The sequence below is a fragment of the Phyllostomus discolor genome, chromosome 6 (genome assembly GCF_004126475.2).
Source record: "Phyllostomus discolor isolate MPI-MPIP mPhyDis1 chromosome 6, mPhyDis1.pri.v3, whole genome shotgun sequence".
Classification (NCBI taxonomy): Eukaryota; Metazoa; Chordata; class Mammalia; order Chiroptera; family Phyllostomidae; genus Phyllostomus; species Phyllostomus discolor.
The window spans coordinates 79,141,112-79,161,145 of NC_040908.2; the positions used below are offsets into that span (position 1 = coordinate 79,141,112).

General features: G+C 39.5%; 1 protein-coding gene across 2 annotated transcripts in view; it reads right to left on the reverse strand.

Annotated features, from left to right (window-relative positions):
* Nucleotides 1–21: 21 nt before the first annotated feature.
* The window catches only part of KMT2A (lysine methyltransferase 2A), a 97,697-nt gene continuing 77,684 nt past the window's right edge, over nt 22–20,034 (reverse strand). For both annotated transcript variants that reach the window (XM_036028469.1, XM_036028468.1), the window contains exons 32-36: nt 8,627–8,801; nt 8,362–8,469; nt 5,829–5,912; nt 5,293–5,422; nt 22–4,568 (exon numbers count right to left, since the gene is read on the reverse strand). In XM_036028469.1, coding sequence (XP_035884362.1) covers nt 4,293–4,568; nt 5,293–5,422; nt 5,829–5,912; nt 8,362–8,469; nt 8,627–8,801 — 773 coding nt within the window. In that variant the 3' untranslated portion in view covers nt 22–4,292. The remainder of the gene's footprint in view (nt 4,569–5,292; nt 5,423–5,828; nt 5,913–8,361; nt 8,470–8,626; nt 8,802–20,034) is intronic.

Consider the following 20,034-nt stretch of genomic DNA (forward strand, 5'->3'; position numbering starts at 1 on the left):
GTTATTTTCCTTCATCCCTGTCACAGGGAGTTATTAACACTGATGGATTTTAGACACATATTTTTTTCTTTTTTTTTCTCTTTTTCTCTAACCAGAAGAAGCTTGGAAGAACACAGGGGGGAAAAAACAACCAAAGATCTGTTATACATGATAAAGTTGTCAAGAAATGTCCTATTTCTAAAAAAGAAGCTTGTTACCTGTTGAGCTTTTGAAACAATTATTCAACTACCTGTATTTACTAAAGAGACTGTTAAAATTCAATGAAAGAAACATCACAAATCTATTTTCTTGTTTGAAAGACAGAACTAGAGTACCTCAGAACAAGATACCAGGAAAGCACATAACACAATCTTCCCCTAAATGCAGGTGGTAACCCCAACATTCATAACCAAAAATAGAGAACAAGGAGTACAGATACTGCCTGGCAACATTTACTGGCAGAAAAAAGATCCAGGTGACACCACTTCTGCATTTCTTTCTGACCCTTAGGAATGGGCTGTTTCCACCATCTCTTTATGGTTTGGGTTTCTCCATTTCAGAGGATCAGAGAAGTGCCAGACTGACATTTTCCTGCCACTACTAGCAACTGTAACACAATCCTTATCTATAGTGTTAAAGAATTAAAAGCCATGGACTGAACTAGGCTTCGTTACATGGTGCATTACTATATTAGTTCCTATATATATCATATTTATATTTATTTGAAAACCAAGACAAAAAATTGCAAGTTTTCAGAGTGTGAGACTTGACTGGTATTCATGATTCAGCACAAAACCATCTGCTCAATAACCTTGTATTGCTTTAAATGAAGGAAATGAAACAAAATTACACCCAGCCCTTTGCAGTGACCCGCTTTTCCTTTAAAAACAAAACAAAAATCCTATTTAAAAGTCCCAAATCAAAGTTATTATCTGACAAGGTTTTGACCTTTAGTATTTTCAGATATTTGATTGAACATCAGTCCTTTAGAAAGATACATTCATTAAAAGATTATTTTTTGTCTTTCTTCTTCTTTTTCTTTTTTAAAATCAAGGGAGCTGCATGGTGCTCACTGCATTGGCCGGGGATTTGACAGAGGCAAACAGGGCGGTGGGCTGGATCCCAGGAAAGGAGACTGGTTGAAAACATATATAGCTGCCAGGGCTTCCCCTTTAATTCTTGTTATTGGTCTAAAAACAGGAGGGGCTGGGCTGGGGGTGGTGGACAGTAACATAGCGGGAGCCAAGGGACCAAGTTCTGGCCAAAGGGTCAGCCCCATGCAGCTATTCTGGTTACACGGTTGTCACTGGCCACCAGGAAATGCAGCCGTAACAGGTTCTAGCAGCAAAGCTAAGGGAGCTGGCTCTCTCACAGAACTGACCAGGTTTGCAGCCTGTTACTCCTTAGGGATTTGGAGTGCCCCTTTGGCTTATTCTTAGGAATGACCCACCACAGTTCCTCAGTCTGCACTTTTGCCTTGTTTCCTTCTTGTAGGGAAATCTTGGCTCATTTCCCAAGTTGCTGGCAGGTATGCTGAATTTTGGCAATGAACTCAAGGCTGAGCTGTAAGGAGGAATTTCTCATTTCTGTGGTTACAACTAGGGAGTGGAAAGGCAAGGCAAATGATCTGCAGCTGGCAGAAGGAAAGATGTGGGGTCCTCCCCTGGCCTCAGGGTTTGGGACTGGTAGAAAGAGGATGAGGAAGGGGACTCACAGTACAGCATGGCCTAGCAGGGCAGTAACTAGGTCAGTTTAGCTGAGTTTCCCCGACCCCTAGACTGGCCTTTGGGTCTTTCTCAAGGTGAATTCATGATCCATCAGTGCATTAATCATTTCAGTAACAAATGCAGCTTAAGGTTTTTTTCTTGGGGGGAAAATGAGTAAAAGGATTTACAAAAAAAAAAAAAAATCTCACACAGTGCAATAAAGGAAACCAGACAATAGTGGAACCCCTAGAGCCACCATGTCTCGTTCATGGGCAAAAGGAGGAAGGGAGGTGAGGTCTGGGCAGAGTGCTTTTCCCCAGTCCCCTGCTGGCACTTCTCCATGAACAAGGAAGTCTCTGCCATCCTGGCCACAGTTCTGTGCTCCCTGCATGCCAGTGAAAACAGTGACAATGTTCCAGCAAAGCCACCAAACAAAGTTCTTAAGGTTATGGAAGAACAGGGAGCCCAGGATGGAAGGCACAGCAGAACCATGAGTCCTGGAGCAGAGTGCTGAGCTGGGTCCTACTGCTTTGTCAGACTTCCATAGGAACGGGCTTCTCATGTGGAGAAAAGGCTGTCTTGCCTCCACTGGACTACACTGCTCTGAAACCTCGTGGCTGACAAAGGCAGAGAGAAATCTTTTTTCATTGTGAGTGGTCAGACTGTGCTTCAGTTTCAACAGGCTGCCCCAAAACGGGGCACCGGAGGATCTGTGGATTCTTTGCAGCTAATGAGGACTTGGTGGGTAGAGGAAAGGGGATGAGGTGATCTATGAGGCTGATGGTGATCAAAATGTCAGGTTGTCATTCAACTTGGTTGCTAACTTTGAAGTAGGACAGATGAGGGAAAAATGGATTACCACCTCTCACCACTCTGAGCTAATAACAGAAAGGAGAGAGTGTGGGAAAGAAGAGGAGTGGCCCAATGGAGTTGGGTGACCTTCCTTTTCTATTTATTGTCAAAGAGCAAACCTAGGAAACTTTTATGTCAACAGGGCACAAAGAAACTAGACATTAAACAATAAAAAGTACACCTTCCACGGGGAAGTTGGGCAGGAAAAACCAGACTTTGTGTATACAGCTGAGTATTTTCTTTGACTTCATCCTATGAAAATAAAAAATTATTTAAAACCAATCTTCTTTTAAATTAGGATAATACCGTGGTTTAAAAATAGCCTTGTCATAAGTGCTTCTCCCTATGAAGTGCTTCTCATAGAAAAATATACAAAATATATTTACATTTATAAAACCTTAAATAGTAAACTGTAAACAGAACAGAGTAAAATCCAATGACTTAATTTGACAGGTTCAGGACACTGTCTTGGGGGAAGGGAGAGAATATCTGACGATGCTTTGACCACATCCTAAGGAGTAATCAGGGCAGTAGTGTCATTTAACTTACTTTATCCATGGATTTTGCATAGGTGGCAGAGTTCCCTCAATACTAGTTGGTCTAGTCCCCAAGTTTTGGGCGTGGAAATCTGATTAGTGTTGTGCCTTCAACTGGAAATTGACCATATAAAAATTAAATCTTCCTATGTCTTAATAACAGAAAAATAAAAGTCACCTTGTCCTCAGAATAGGGCCCAGAGGTCATCCTGGTTGTGATACTCTGGTTGTTGCATGATTCAATTATTTAAATGGTATTTTCTTCTTCTAAAATATCATGCTACATATATTCCATTAAAACTCTCAGTGGAGCAGTACAAAAACTCCTGATTCTGTCTGGTTCTGGCCAATGGCTCCTGTCCATTTCCCCACTAGGGGTGCTCACAGGCTCAGGGAACGTTTCCATAGGCACATGGTATACCCAGTAGGCAGTGTCCCTGAGCAGGGAGTCACTGTCTCTTACCATCCAGGATGGGGAAGCAGTGGGATGAAGAACAGGGAAAACAAAGAAGTAGAGTGAAGAGAAGGAATGAGAGGGAAGCTGCTCCTATTAGCAAGAAAGGTAATTGGCTGAAATAAGGCTCTTGGGATAATACTCCCACTTAAAGCCCACAGGCTCGATGTTTGGTAATTAATTGGCACAACCCCAAGACAGCTTTTTGATATCAAAGATGCTAAGAATCCTGTTTTCCAAGTAGAAATAAACTCTCAAGTGGGAACATCGTATGGGAAAACAATCAGACCTTCTCTGTTCAACAGATAGCCACAGGCTGGGCCTGGCTGGCAAACTATCAGGTACCCAACCAACCCTATAGTTGAGGCTTTGCCTGACTCCTTGCTTACAGTACTTGGGAAAGGGCTAAGGAGAGGATGGCACCTTCTCTTTGAGGAGATGCTCAGGCCCAACCTCCCAACAGAAGTAACCCATAGCTCCTTCCAGGCAAGTCTACTAGGGACCCCGTTTCCTACTTTTTAACAGCATATAATCAGAAGGCCCCAGTGAAAAGTGGATCAAAGATCTTTTCTTTGAGACCTTATCTCTCTCTGGGACTATGATCACATGTATAATGTGAATATGGGACATAACGGAGCTCAGCTATCATGGAGGCCCCTAAACTGACCACTCAATCCTGAACTCCTAGCTGCTGGCAAAGACCTTCAGCACCGCTCTGGATGGCCCTGGGTCTTAGTACTCCAACACTGGGGGAGAAGAGCAGCTTTAGTTTAAGAACTTCCGGCATTTCTTGGCGCCACAGTTACAGGGTAGTTTGTTGCTGGCATCCTCAATGGGAAACTTATAGTCGTAAGTGAGTTCTTCCCCTCGGTAGATCTTGCGCATGGCAAAGATGACAATGTGCTTCTGTCCATCAATATTGATGACACGAGAGTAGCAGTTAGGCTCACATGAGTGATTGATGAAACGTGCAGCATTTCCATGCATGGTGGCATCCACTACCTCTGAGTCATCAATTCGAAACATGTAGCAACCTATGCCCTATATGTGCAGGAGAATGGAGAAGAACCTGTTATTTCAGCTCAGATTTGAGAACATTTTCCAACCTTTTTCTGATGTGACTTATAGCTGCCGATAAACAAAGTTTCCTCTAGTAAAATGTCCAGATTTCTGCCCTGGCTGGTGTGGCTCAGTGGATTTAGCACCAACCTGTAAACCAAGGGGCCGATGGTTCGATTCCTGGTCTAAGGCACATGCCTGGGTTGCGGGCCAAGTCCCCAGTAGGGGGCATGTGGGAGGCAAACCACACATTGATGTTTCTCTCCCTTTCTTTCTCCTTCCCTTCTCCTTTCTAAAACAAACAAATAAACAAACAAAATCTTAAAAAAAAAAAAAAAGTCCAGATTTCTCTCATCTCTCATGATGCTTCCATGATGAATCTCTAGATTACAGGAATAGACTACTGGTTTCTTAATGTCTCCAGGAAAGGGAAACCTAAAAAATGTGTTGCTAGGTGCTTTTAATTCTGGAATCCACTCAGACAAACCTTCAAAGTGTATTTTATGTACTGATCCATAGGGTGGCTTATAAACTTTTACTGGGCCCACCACAAATTTCAGGTGTTAAAATGTTGAAAACAAACAAACAAACAAACATGTTTTTGAATCAATAAAATACACTATTTTTTGATCTAGAGATATTTATAAATGATGGCCACTTTTTATAACAAAACAAAAGAACTGGAGAGTAAAAGTGTGAGACTCACCTTGCTATCATAATACTTTTCTCTCTTGTCAGTCTGGATGGAACGGATGACATTACCAGCATACTCAATCACCATCTCACCTGCATCAATGTTTCTCTTACAAAAAAGACCCCGACCATGGATGGGAGACCTAAAACATAAAGATGGACAAGAGATCAGACACAAATTTTGCAATAAGGTTAACTATGTGACTACATGAATAAATGAATGAAATTCCTTGGTCTGTTAGTCCCTCAAGAGGGACAGACAGACACTAGAAAAAAGAAAAGAATCTGGACCCACCTGATTTGAACATATTAAATGTTCTAACAAATGGACAAGGATTAAAAATTTCTCCATTCTGTCTTACTAGAAGGAGCAACATTGTAATGCTGACTTATGTTAAATTTGTTGTTCAGTTCAAGAACTGCAGGATCCCAGGACTTCAATAATTAATAATACCTATAAAACCTAAGTTATGGAATGAGGGAGGTCTCTCCAGCATTTGGGAAAACTTTAGTAGTTTTCTATAATTCTCTCTAGAATTTTACCCATACCTGTAGACACCAACTGCCTCCTTAGAAGTCTTTTTTAAGTGCCGGAAACGCATGGGCATGGGCAGATCCATACTAGTTGCCCTCCTAAAGAGATAAGCACATTATTGATTAATTCTATTCAGGAAATAATAATTGTGAGTCTTAGATCAAAGGTTCCTAGAGAATATGGCTATAATATTCATTTTGTTCAAGGCCAAGCATAACAAATACTTTATAAAATCAGGCCTATTTTAATACACATTGTATGTTCTGACCATGACGACTAGAGCAGTACAGACAGAGCTGACAGAGTATACTATGGTCAAAGAACATATACATCTTACAGTTAATCTCATTTCTCCTCCATAACATACTCTTCTTCTTTTTTTTAGTTTCAAATATTTGTTTATTAAAAAAAATTTTTTTGTAATATATCTTGATTATGCTATTACAGGTGTCCCATTTCCCCCCTTCACTCCCCTACACCATGCATACCCCCTCCCACCCACACTCCCCCCCACCTTTAGTTCATGTCCAAGTGTCATACAAAGTAAGTTCTTTGGCTTCTACATTCCCCATACTATTCTTACCCCCCCCCCCCCTGTCTATTTTCTGCCTATCATCTATGCTACTTATTCTCTGTACCTTTTTCCTATCTCCCCCGGCCACTCCCCTGTTGATAACCCTCCATGTGACCTCCAATTCTGTGGTTCTGTTCCTGTTCTAGTTATTTGCTTAGTTTGTTTTTGTTTTTGTTTTAGGTGTGGTTGTTAATAATTGTGAGTTTGCTGTCATTTTACTGCACATATCTTCTTTTTCTTAGATAAATCCCTTTACCATTTCATATAATAAAGGTTTGGTAATGATGAACTCTTTTAACTTGACCTTAGCTGAGAGCACTTTATCTGCCCTTCCATTCTAAATGAAAGCTTTGCTGGATAGAATATTCTTGGATGTAGGTCCTTGCCTTTCATGACTTGGAATATTTCCTTCCAGCCCCTTCTTGCCTGTAAAGTCCCCTTTGAGAAATCAGCTAACACTCTAATGGAAACTCCTTTGTAGGCAACTGCCTCCTTATCTCTTGCTGCTTCTAGGATTCTTTCTTTACTTTTAATCTTGGCTCATGTAATTATGACGTGCCTTGGTGAGTTCCTCCTTGGGTCCATTTTCTTTGGGGCTCTCTGAGCTTCCTGGACTTCCTGGAAGTCTATTTCCTTGGCCAGATTGGGGAAGTTCTCCTTCCTTATTTGTTCAAATGACTTTTCCACTTGCTGTTCTTCCTCTTCTCTTTCTGGTACCCCTATCATTTGGATGTGGAACATTTAAAGATATCCTGAAGGTTCCTAAGCCTCTCCTCATTTTTCTGAATTCTTGTTTCTTCATTCTTCTCTGGCTGGATATTTCTTTCTTCCTTCTGGTCCACACCGTTGATTTGAGTCCCAGTTTCCTTCCCATCACTATTGGTTCCCTGTACATTTTCCTTTATTTCACTTAGAGCAGTCTTTATTTTTTCATCTAACTTGTGACCAAATTCAACCAATTCTGTGAGCATCGTGATTACCAGTATTTTGAATTATGCATCTGATAGGCTGGCAACTTCTTCGTCACTTAGTTTTATTTTTTCTAGAGCTTTGATCTATTCTTTCATTTGGGCCATTTTTTTGTCTTGACATGCCTGCTATGTAGTAAGGGGCAGAGCCTTAGGTGTCCACCAGGACGGGGCAACCCACGTTGCTGTGTTGTGACCCTGTATGTGGGGAGGGGGTCCGAAAGGTAACAATGGTGCTTGCTTCGCTCTGCCGGATTTCAGTCATTTCCCCCACTTCCCACAAACAAATTGGGCCCTTCTGGGGCTGATTCCCATGTGGGTGGGTTTGTGTACATTCTAAGACCCTGTTGGTCTGGTCCAATGAACCCCCTGTGAGGCTGGGAGTTTCTCCCACTGCCACCTCAAGCCCCACAGGTGTTTTCAATCAGTGGTTTGAGGCTTTATTTCCCCAAGCGGACACCCTGGGTTGTGCAGTCTGCCCCACTGCCCAGTTTCTCCTGGTTTATCTGGGAGCAAATGTGGGACCACCTGGTCCACCAGCCACCTTGCGCACCACGCCCCACTCCACAATCCACCACCTTGCTGGGTCCACCAGCTGCCCTTTGCCACAAGCCCTCTCTGTCCCGGCTGCCCGACTCCACCCCTACCGGTCTGGATGAATGTGTCTTTAACTCTTTGGTTGTCGGACTTCCATACAGTTCAATTTTCTGTCAGTTCTGATTGGTTTTTTTGTTGTTGTTTTTAAATTGTTGTTGTCCTTCTTTTGGTTGTGCAAGGAGGCACAGTGTATCTACCTACGCCTCCATCTTGGCCAGAAGTTGTTGTCTTCTTCTTCTTTTTTTTTTTTTTGCCAGCCAGCTACACCTACTTCAACATAACCTGTATCTCAGTCTTCTTAAATGTTGCCCAGGAAATTCTGATCCAAGAAAAACTACACAGTGCCCTAAAGAGGTGAGTAGAGGGAAGAAGAGAATTTCAAATGACCCCTCACCACTGAAGACTTACCGAGCTGACTTCAGTTGTACCTCCTCCTCTTCCTCATCATTGGGGTTGTATTCAGGAGGCTGCCGATGTTTAGAAGCCAGGAAATTAAACATGTCAAATGCTGACTTCCTGGAGCCAAAAGATTAAATATATTTAGAGAAATGCTTTAACAGAAGCAGTAAGGACAGCACTAACACCACATATCTCAAAGGTTATATGGGAAAATAATTATATCATTTGGTAATAAATCAGGACCCAAAACTGCTTATAGAAAAATGGAACTTGCCTCAGGTGGACTTCAGCCCTGGCTGAGCCATGAGGGTTCAAGGGTGGTTCATTGGCCTCCTCTGGTTTGTGAAAACGGAATTTGTAATTTCTACAGTGCTTGGCACCTGACAGCTGCTCAATCAGGAACAAAACTGCATCATGGAGAATCCCCAGCATCCTCAAACCATTAACACCTATAGTTGGATCAAAGGCACCAGCATTGTGAGGAATACAACAAATAGCAAAGTACACAGTACTAAAGAAATGCCTATGCTAGAGAATAACTCTGCCAGACGCTGCTCAAGGGTGAGCTCTATTAAAGACTAGCTAGACATTTGCATTAGATAGCCATTAAAACAATGTGGGTACAGACTGATCAATATGGAAATACTTGTGACAGATAAAAGTGAAAAAAGCAGGCCCTGGCTGGAGTAGCTCAGTGGATTGAGTGTGGGCTGCGAACCAAAGTATCGCAGGTTCGATTCCCAGCCAGGGCACATGCCAGGGTTGTAGGCCACAGCCCCCAGCAACCGCACATTGATGTTTCTCTGTCTCTCTCTTTCTCCCTCCCTTCCCTCTCTAAAAATAAATAAATAAATCTTAAAAAAAAAGTGAGAAAAGCAAGCTACCAAATTATGAACTATTTTCCACATTGTACATGTGCACAAAAATGCTATATGCCCTATTTTATTTTATGATCCTAATGACCACACAAGGCAGGAGTTACTAACTTCAACTTAAGGTAAGTAAACCTAGGCTCAGATAATTTAAATATATCCAAGGTCACATAGCTAGTGTGAAAATCTCAACTTTGAACTGTATAACTCCCCTCAATAGCTGCTTTGTTTTACTTACCAGTCCCATGCCATCAATAAGCACTTCTTATTTTTTTAAATAAAAACCTTTCTATAATCAATAGAAACTGATTCTAAAAGGATGTGCTTCTCTCATTAAAGGGATGGGACACAGTAACAACAGCCACACTCTTTTTGAAAGGAACAACTAGCTAATGGTCTTTATATCTTTATTAAGTAAAGCATATTGTTTCATTTACAAATATTGTTTTTAGTTTTATTAATAGATGCCAAAACAATAATGGTGTCTGTTGTAGACAAGATACATAGTTCATAAGCATAACTGTGTTGGGATCACCTATGAAATTTCAACAGACATAGTTTGTGTTATGAGCCATATTCAGTATAATTTGGGAACCACATGCTGTGTCCAGAAGGACATCCATGTTTAAATGTTAACAATAGTTACTTCTGGGTGACAGGACCCTATCTAGCTTTTAATTTGCTATTACGGTTGTTTGTTTTTTTCCTATTTTAAAATGCTTCTGTGTCTTAGGTTATTTTTTTAGAAGAGGTGACAGTTATTATTATATGTATAGTATCTATTAGAGAATTTCAAAGGAAAATAATTTGGTTTCAGTGGCAAGTAGAAAGTCAAGCTCCACATAAAGAACACTGTTACAAATACAACTGTTCTGATTAGCACTCAATGTAAGTATATAACACAATTATACAATATAAGAGCTTAAACCATATAAGACAATGGCAAACTTTTTTTTTTTTAATACAGCACTGATATTCCCCAAGAAGTTTTTTTTTAGGGGTTTTAGGTTGCTGTAGATTCTCAGGCAGAAAAACACATTGAAAAACGTACTTAAGTATATTATCACAAGAAGTTCATTTTAACACTTAGGCTGAGTGTTCAGCTATCCATTCACAGGAGGGCTCACTATGAGATTAGGTACCATGTCAATAATGGAAAAACAAAGATGGGTCCTGCATGGCCCTTGTTCTCAAGGAGTTTTAGGAGGAGGGATGTGTACAGAAACCACACAATGTGGAAGTATCCAAATATAACTTGAGTATAAAGTACTGGAGGCACTCATAAGAGGGAACAATCTATTTTGTTGTGGGTGGATTCATTCATTCAACAAATATTTACTGAGTACTTACTATACCCCACACATTCTTTCCATCTCTCTACAGTGACAGACAGAACCTCAGGAATACAGAAGAGAACAAGGCAGGCAAGGTACCGGTATTCATAGAGCTTTCATTTCATGGAAGACAGAAACACAAAGGTGTTTCCACTTCAGGGTTTTTCATCTGCTATTTCTTCTGCATTGAGGACTTTTACTCTACCTATTCATGACTGGCTGACCCCCATCACTCAGGTCTCAAGCTTTAATGTCACCTCTTCTTGAGACTTGTTTCCTGACCACTCTAGGAGAGGTTCCCTGCCACCAGCTACCCACCTTTGTGTCACTCTACTTCAACACCCCACTTTATCTTCATCAGTGTTATTGTATCTTCCACTACAATATAAAGTCATGAGGACAAGGTGATAGCTCTAGAGATTGAGAGGAACAGACAAGTTTTGGATTGGGGAATGTAATGATCATTGTGGTTAACCCTCAGCATCTGTTCTACTTCAGATAATTAGTCTAAGCCAACCCTTGGAGGGGACTAGCTTTCGAATGGACATGGTACCAAGTTCTGATCTGTGAGATATGAGAAGTCCACTGCTTGCTAACATTGCCATGACTGACTGTGATCCTGGGAATTGTGCAATTGTGTGCTATCAGCCTGAAAATGAACCTTTACTATGGAGAACAAAGTGGAAAGAAGGAAAGATCTAGGTCTTTAGGACACTGCAAACTCCCATATCAATCAATCCTGATATGTGTCCTACCTCTGGGTGTTCTGTTATGTAGGATAATAAATTATTTTCCTATTAAAATCAGTCTAAGAGTTGGGGTTTCTATAACTCGAGGCCAAAAGTATCCTTTGTGATAAGGCAGTAGATATAGAGAAGAATGGTCAAGAAAAGCTAAAGGAAACAGGTGACTTTGTGCAGGGTCTTGAAGAATTAACAGGAAAGCAAAAAAGGGAATTTGGGGTGCAGGGAGAGAGAAGATGAAGGTAGGTAGGACATTCCTGATAGAGGGAACTGCATGAACCATGGTATGCTACTGTGAAAGCACATGGAATGTAAGTAACAAGAACTACTTGGGGTACATGTTAAAAATTCAGCTTCTCACCTCCTAGGCCAGAGGTTGTGATTCACGTCTACAGACCACACTTTAAGACACACTGATGGATCTGTAACAGTAAATAATGTAATACGACTACAGAACAAGGAATCTTGTGGATGAGAAAAGTGGTGAGATCTAAGACTGAACAGAGGAGGCAGGGTGAATAGGAGACCTTGTTGTGAAAGTATTCATAGACTGGATGCCTCAGGAAAGCAGGGCTTAGTCTGCTTCTACTCAGCCATTACTCACCTTAGTGTTTAACATAATATCGGGCATATTACAAATGTTCAAGTGAATATTTATTAATGACAATTATTTAAGGACTGAAAATTTATTCAACAACTATTGGCAACAATAAGAAGCTTCTGAGGTACCTCTAATGACACTGATGATTCATTACAAAGAGATTCAGAGACCAGTTATAAGGCTTTCTGATATTACAGGTTAGAGATAACAAAGGTTATGCCTCAGGAAAAAAATAAATATGACTTATATTTTTGGGGTAGAACCAATAGCAGTGACCAACTGGTTGTGAATGATGAGGGAAAGGAAGCACACCAAGATTTACTGTATTTTCTGACCCTGAGGTATGGAGGACAGTAGGAGGAATGGGTTGAACCCTTAGTGTATAATGTGAAAATATGAGAATGACTAAACAAGCCTCCTGAGCAGGAGAATGAGAGGTAAAGAGGCTGAAAACCCAGGAGAATCCTGACTTTCAAAAGAGTAGAAAGCAGAAGATAATGTAATTTGAAGATGGCATAGTGCTGGTTTTGAAGATGGAGAAAGGGGCCATAAGCCGAAGAATGCATCTCTAGAAGCCAGAAAAGGCAACAAAATGGATTCTCCCCTAGTGCCTCTGCCAACACCCTAGTTTGTGCCCAGTGAAACTGATTTTGGATGCCTGGCCTCCAGAAATGTGAAAGAATAAGCTACCAAGTTTGTAATGACTTTTTACAGCAGACATAGGAAATCAATTATGAAGACAAAGACATCACAAGAAAAGAAAACTATAGCCCTGGCTGGTATAGCTCAGTGGACTGAGTGTGAGCCTTCGAACCAAAGCGTTGCCGATTTGATTCCCAGCCAGGGCACATGCCTGGGTGGGTTGCAGGCCAGGTCTGCATGAGAGGCAACCACACATTAATGTTTCTCTCCCTCCCTTCCCTTGTCTCTAAAAATAAATAAATCTTAAAAAAGAAAAAGAAAATTATAGACTAACGTCCCACGTGAACATATACACAAAAACCCTCAACAAAATTTTAGCAAACCAAGTCCAGCAACACATAAAGCACTATGACTAAATGGGGTTTATCCAAAAAACCACCCGAAAATCAACTCATGTAAAATACCATATGCACATAGTAAGAGAATATAAGATACGATCATCTAAATAGGTCTGCTTTCACTACTTCTATTTAAATTATACTAAGAAGTGAGGCCACAGAAATTTGTCACAAAATAAAGGCATCTAACTGGGGGGAAAAGTATGTCACCTATTCTTTTAAAAACAGAATATATTTAAATATTAACTAAGTTTTAAAGAAATCCATAAAAATAACACCTATTGAGAGAAATAAAGCGAAATAGTACAGAGAAGTAAAGTTCTAAGTTCCCAGGAATATTCCTCGAAAGCTTCACACACACGAACACAGAAGTATCTTAAGGAAAACATGAACACTCTAGACACATATGGTTATAACTTGCCTTTTCTTTCCTTTTTAAAAAAGATTTTATTTATTAATTTTTAGAGAGACGTGTGGGTGGGGGGATGAGAGGGAGAGAAATATCAAATAGTTGCTTCTTGCACACCCCCAAACAGGGACCTGGTCTGCAACCCAGGCAAGATTCAAACTAGTGATATTTTAGTTTCAGGATGACACCCAATCCTCTGAGCCATACCAGTCAGAGTTTATTTGCCTTTTCAAATGAATTTACTTTGACTTCTTTCTAAATTCCCCCAATGAGAAGTATTTGGGTTGTTTCCAGTTTTTTTGCAACCACATGTTGGAATGAATATCCTTATACATTTTTTTGATTCAGTTGAGATGATAGGTAGGATTATTTTCTAGAAGTGGAATTGTTGAATGAAAGGGCACATGGCTTAAAAATTTTAACTGCTACCACTTAATTGCTCCTCTAAAAAGTTGTATTACTAATGTAAGGGAGAGCCCATCTCCTCCATCTTTCTCTATATTACCTCCAAATTCTGAATCTTTTAAAATACAATAAAGGCAAAACAGTTAATCATGTTATAATATGCACATTTAAAATTATGAGTGAAATTGAGTATATTTTCAATGTTATTGACCATTTGTATTTTGTTGGGGGTAATATTTTAAAATACATAAAAGTACTCAGGCTGTTATAACAGCTATATGTGTACCTGTCACTTAAAGAAATATTAGTATTTTCTAATGTACACTTCAAATATTTTCCCTCCCTTTTTAAAACAAAAACATTATAAAGGTTATATTCCTTTAAGTATACATTCACTTCCCTTCCTATTATCAATATGAAAAGAGATTAGAGTTAGATAGATACAGAAAATACAGAGTCAATGGATTAAAATCTTTAATGTTCACTGGAAAGAGTTGTATTAATATTTTTACACTGCCTAAATTTAATTTACAGTCTATTAGCCTTGAGAAACTTTCAACTTTAAAAAGAAGGTATTTGATGACTCTCTGTGGCTATATGTACATTAATCTAATCCGTGCACTTGGGAAAGTAAAAAATTTCAGTCAGGCATTTAGAAATTTAAGAATACGCCCTGGCTGGCGTAGCTCGGTGGATTGAGCGCAGGCTGCGAACCAGGCATCACAGGTTTGATTCCCAGTCAGGGCACATGCCTAGGTTGCAGGCCATGACCCCCAGCAACCGCACATTGATGTGTCTGTCTGCCTGTCTGCCTGTCTCTCTCTCTCCTTTCCTCTCTAAAAATAAATAAGTAAAATCTTAAAAAAAAAAGAAATTTAAGAATACAGGGTGGGTGGGTTAGGATGGGAGTAAAAGATAGAAAATTGTACTGCAACAACAATTTAAATAATTAAAAAAAAAAGAGTACAGAGAAGGCTGACTCTATTCTTTATTGTTAAGTGGTGTGTACAGAAACAGACAAAATTTGCATAAAAGGGTAATGTTCCTTATCGAGAGCTAGGAGATTTTTTCATGAATATAATGTACTCATAATTTACAAAATTGTTATTAATAAAAGACATTTTTCTAAAGTAAAAGTTAAAAAAAGGTATAACAAAACCACAATAGATACCATTTCAAACTCAGTAAGATATCTATACTAAAAAAGACAGACAATTATAAGTACTGGCAAGGATGTGGACACTGGAACCACTGTACATTGTTGGTGGAAATATAAAATGATACAGCTAGTTTGAAAAAACAATTTGGAAGTTCCTTAAAAAATTAAACACACAGTTACCACATAACCCAGCAATTCCAATTCTAGGTACACACCCAAGAGAAATAAAAACATGCCTACATAAAAACTTATATATGAATGTTCATGGTAACATTATTCATCATAGTCAGAAGGTGAAAAAACCCAGTTTGATGAATACAATATATACGGGATATCACATAATAGAATACTATTTGGTGATATAAAGGAATAAAATACTAATACAAACCATATATGAAAACCCACAGCAAATATCAGACTCAATGGTGAAAGACTGAAAGCTTTTCCTCTAAGATCATGAAAAAAGCAAGAATGTCTACCCTCTACTTCTATTCAATATAGTAGTGGGAATTCCAGTGAGAGCAATTAGGTAAAAAAATTAATAAATAAAAGCCACCCAAATTAGAAAAGAAGAAGCAAGACTGTTTGTAGATGTTCTCGTATATATAGAAAGTCCTAAAGATTCCACAAAATAACTATTAAGGACAAGTAAATAAATTCAGTAAAGGAGCGTGATATAAAGTCAACACACAAAAGTAAAAATCAGTTGCATTTCTCCATATGAATAATGAACAATGTGAAAAGAAAATTTCAAAAACAATTCCATTCATAATAGCACCACAAAGTGAAAAAACTTAAGATTTAACTTAAGGGGGTGAAACTTGAACAATAAAAACTATGAAACAGCGCTGGCTGGTGTGGCTCAGTGGGTTTGAATGCTGGCCTGCAAATAGAAGGGTTGCCAGTTCAATTTCCAGTTAAGGCACTCGCCTGGGTTGTAGGCCAGGTCCCCAGTTGGGGGCATGTGAGAGACAACTGATTGATGTTATTCTCCCTCTTTCTCCCTTCCCTTCCCCTCTTTCTAGAAATGAAAAAATAAAATATTTTTAAAAAACTACAAAAAATTGCTGAAATAAATTTTAAAAGGACACAAGTAAATTGAAACACAATCCACGTTCGTGGATCAGAAGGCTTAATATTAACTGTTAAGATATCAAACATATCCAAAGTGATCGACAGATTCAGGGCAATCCCTATCAAAATCCCAATGAGGTTTTCTGCAGAAATAGAAAAACCCATCCTGAAATTCACATTAAATCTCACAGGACCCTGCCGTGGCTGGTGTGGCTCAGTGGAAGGTCACTGGATCAATCCCCAGTCCAGGGCACATGCCTGGGTTATGGGCCAGGACTCCAGCATGGGGATGTGCAAGAGGCAACAACACACCAATGTTTCTCTCCCTTTCTTTCTCCCTTCCTTCCACTCTCTCTAAAAATAAATACATAAAAATTTTAAGAAAAATCTCAAGGGACCCCGAATAGCCAAAACAATCTTGAAAAAAGAATAAAACTGGAGGATGAATATTTCCTGATTTCAAAACTGACAACATGCTGTGTTGTAGAACTGTGCACCTGAAACCTGTATAATTTTGTTAACTAGAATCAACCCAATAAATTAAATAAAAAGAAAAAAACTGAAAACAAAGCTACAGCAATCAAAACAGTGTGGTACTGTCATAAAGACAGATATGTACATATATAGAATAGAACAGAGGGTCCAGTAATAAACCCTCACATATTTGGTCAAATGATTTTTGTCAGGGTGCCAAGACCATTCAGTGGGGGAAAGGACAGTCTTCTTAAGAAAGGGTGCCAGGGCCCTCGCTGGCGTAGCTCAGTGGATTGAGTGCGGGCTGGGAACCAAAGTGTCCCAGGTTCGATTCCCAGCCAGGGTACATTCCTGGGTTGCAGGCCATAACCCCCAGCAACCGCACATTGACGTTTCTCTCTCTCTCTCTCTCCCTAAAAATGAATAAATAAAATCTTAAAAAAAAAAAAAAAAAAAAAAAAGAAAGGGTGCCAGGAAAACTGGATATCCACATGCAAAAGAGTGAAGCTGGAACCTTACCTAATACCATATACAGAAATTAACTTAAAACATTCCAAAAACCTAAGTGTAAGACCTAAAACTATAAAACTCTTAGGAGAAAACATAGGAAAACAATCTTCATAACACTGGATTTGGCAGTGATTTCTTACATGTAACATTAAAGGCCTATGTAACAAAAGAAAAAAAGTTAAAAAATTTTGGGCATCAAAAGATACTATAAAAAATTGCTGGTATTCAATAATTCCTCTGAATTCTGTTTCAAATCCCTTCAGTCAGGATAATGGTCTTAACTGGGCACATTAGCTATATTAGGAGATATAAATAAATAGCTGCCAACAGTGTCAGATTCATTAGTTTAATTAATTCTCACAAATTTTGAAGGAGATCCAAGACTTAGAGAAGTTACTTATCTGAATCCAATGTAATATTGATAGCAGCAGGGTGGAGATAGTGTTTGAACTGACCATACCATTGCATATTATAGTAAAAGACATGGATAAACCAAAGGGCTAGGCTATCCAATTTGAGGTTGAGAATATTGAGTCAAAATGCTGGTTTTAACCATGGCCAGGTGCTCAGTTGACTGGAGCATGGAGTATATGAAAGATAACCAACCAATGTTTCTCTCTCTCTCTCTCTCTCTCTCCCCTGTTCCCCTCTCTCTTTCTCTAAAATCAATATACTCATCCTCTGGTGAGGATATTTAAAAAAAAATAAAAGCTGGTTCCCTCCAGAAGTAGAATTTTACACATTATTAATAACCAGTTCAGAGTAACACATACAAATTTAATTACAGTTCATCCAATGACAATCGAAGTTGGTCAGAACAGGACCTATAAACCATATTTTCTTGCTTCGCAAATATCTCCCTCACCAGTCTGCAAAAAAAATAGTGGACACTATCCTCAGAATATTGAGGGTGGGACAAAAGTAGGTTTACAATTGTTCATATGTAAGATCATACAGTAAGTAATAAATAACACAAGAATAAACTGTCTCACGTACTCACAACTATAAACCTACTTTTGCCCAACACTGTAGAGAGAACTTCGCACTTGAATGGACATTTCTCCAAAGAAAACATACAAATGACCAATAAACACATGAGAAAAGGCTCAATGTCATGAACCATTAGGGATGTAAATCAAAAACTATGAGATTCCACCTTATACCTAATAAGGATAACTGCTGTCAAACAGAAAACAAGTGTTGGCAAGAATGAGAAGAAACTGAAATCCCTGTGCACTGTCATGGGAATGTAAAATGGTACAGCTGCTGTGGCAAATAATATGATGGATCCTCAAAAACTTAAAAATAGAACTATCAAGTTCTAGCCAAGATGGAGCCATAGACAGATACACTGTGCTTCCTTGCACAACAACACATTTAAAAACAAAACAAAACAAAACAAAACAAAACAAAACAAAACAAAACAAAAGAACTGCCAGAAAATCGAACTGTATGGAAGTCTGACAACCAAGGAGTTAAAGAAGAAACATTCATCCAGATGGGTTGTAGGGGCAGAGAAAGGGAGCCAGAGCAGAGAGGACTCAAGGCTGAAGGACTGGACTGGGTGAGGTGATGGCTGGCCAAATGGGCAGTTCCACATTTGAGTGTGGATAAACCGGGAGGAACAACTCAGGGGCAAGACAGACCGCACAACCCAGGGTTCCAGTATGGGGACATATAGAGCCTCAAAACCTGTGACTGAAAAAATCTGTGCTGGCTGAGGCGGTGGGAGAAACTCCTAGTCTCATAGGAGAATTTGTTGGAGAGACCCCCAGGGTCCTAAAATGTACACAAACCCACCCACCTGGGAATCAGCACCAGAAGGGCCCAATTTGCTTGTAGGTAGTGGGGGAAGTGACTGAAAACTGGCCAGAGCTCCACAAGCTGCACTGTTCCCTCTCTGACCCCTCCACCACATAGAGCTCCACAAAGCAGAAAGTGGGTTGCCCTGCCTTGGTGAACACCTAAGGCTCCACCCCTTACTACATTGTACCAGGCACACTGAGACAAAAAAAAATGGCCCAAATTAAAGAACAGATCAAAGCACCAGAAAAAATACAACTAAGCAATGAAGAAAGCCAAGTGTGCATCATATGCACACTTCAAAACGCTGGTAATCACAATGCTTACAGAAATGGTTGAGTATGGTTACAAAAGAGAGGAGAGTGAAGGCTACGTAAAGTGAAACAAAGGAAAATGTACAGGGAACCAACAGTGAAGGGAAGGAAATAGGAACTCAAATAAACAGTTTGGACCAGAAGGAAGGATGAAACATTCAATCAGAACAGAATGAAGAAACAAGAATTCAAAAATATGAGAAAAGGCTAGGAACCTCTAGGACAACTTTAAACGTTCCAACATCCGAATCACAGGGGTTTCAGGAGAAGAAGGGGAGGAGCAAGAAATGGAAAACTTATTTGAAAACATAGTGAAGGAGAACTTCCCTAATCTGGAAAAGAACATAGACTTCCAGGAAGTCTAGGAAGCTCAGAGAGTCCCAAAGAAGTTGGACCCAAGGAGGAACACACTGAGGCACATCATATAATTACATTACACAAGATCAAAGATAAGGAGAGAATCTTAAAAGCACGAAGAGAAAAGGAGACAGTTACCTACAAAGGAGTGCCCATTAGACTGTCAGCTGATTCCTCAATAGAAACCTTACAGGCAAGAAGGGGCTGGAAAGAAGTATACCAAGTCCTGAAAGGCAAGGACCTACATCCAAGATGACTCTATCCAGCAAAGCTTTCATTTACAATGGGAGGGCAGATACATTGTTTCTCAGATAAGGTCAAGTTAAAGGAGTTCATCATCACCAAGCCCTTATTATATTAAATGTTAATATAAAATTATATTAAAAGGATTTATCTAAGGTAGAGAAGATAAAAAATACGATCAGTAAAATGACAACAAATTCACAATTATCGACAACTGAACCTATATAAAAGAAAAACAGAAACAAAAATGAACAAAGCAAACAACTAAAACAGGAAGAGATTCATAGAAATAGAGATCACGTGGAGGGTTATCAGTGGGGAGGGGGTGGGGGGAGAATGGGGGA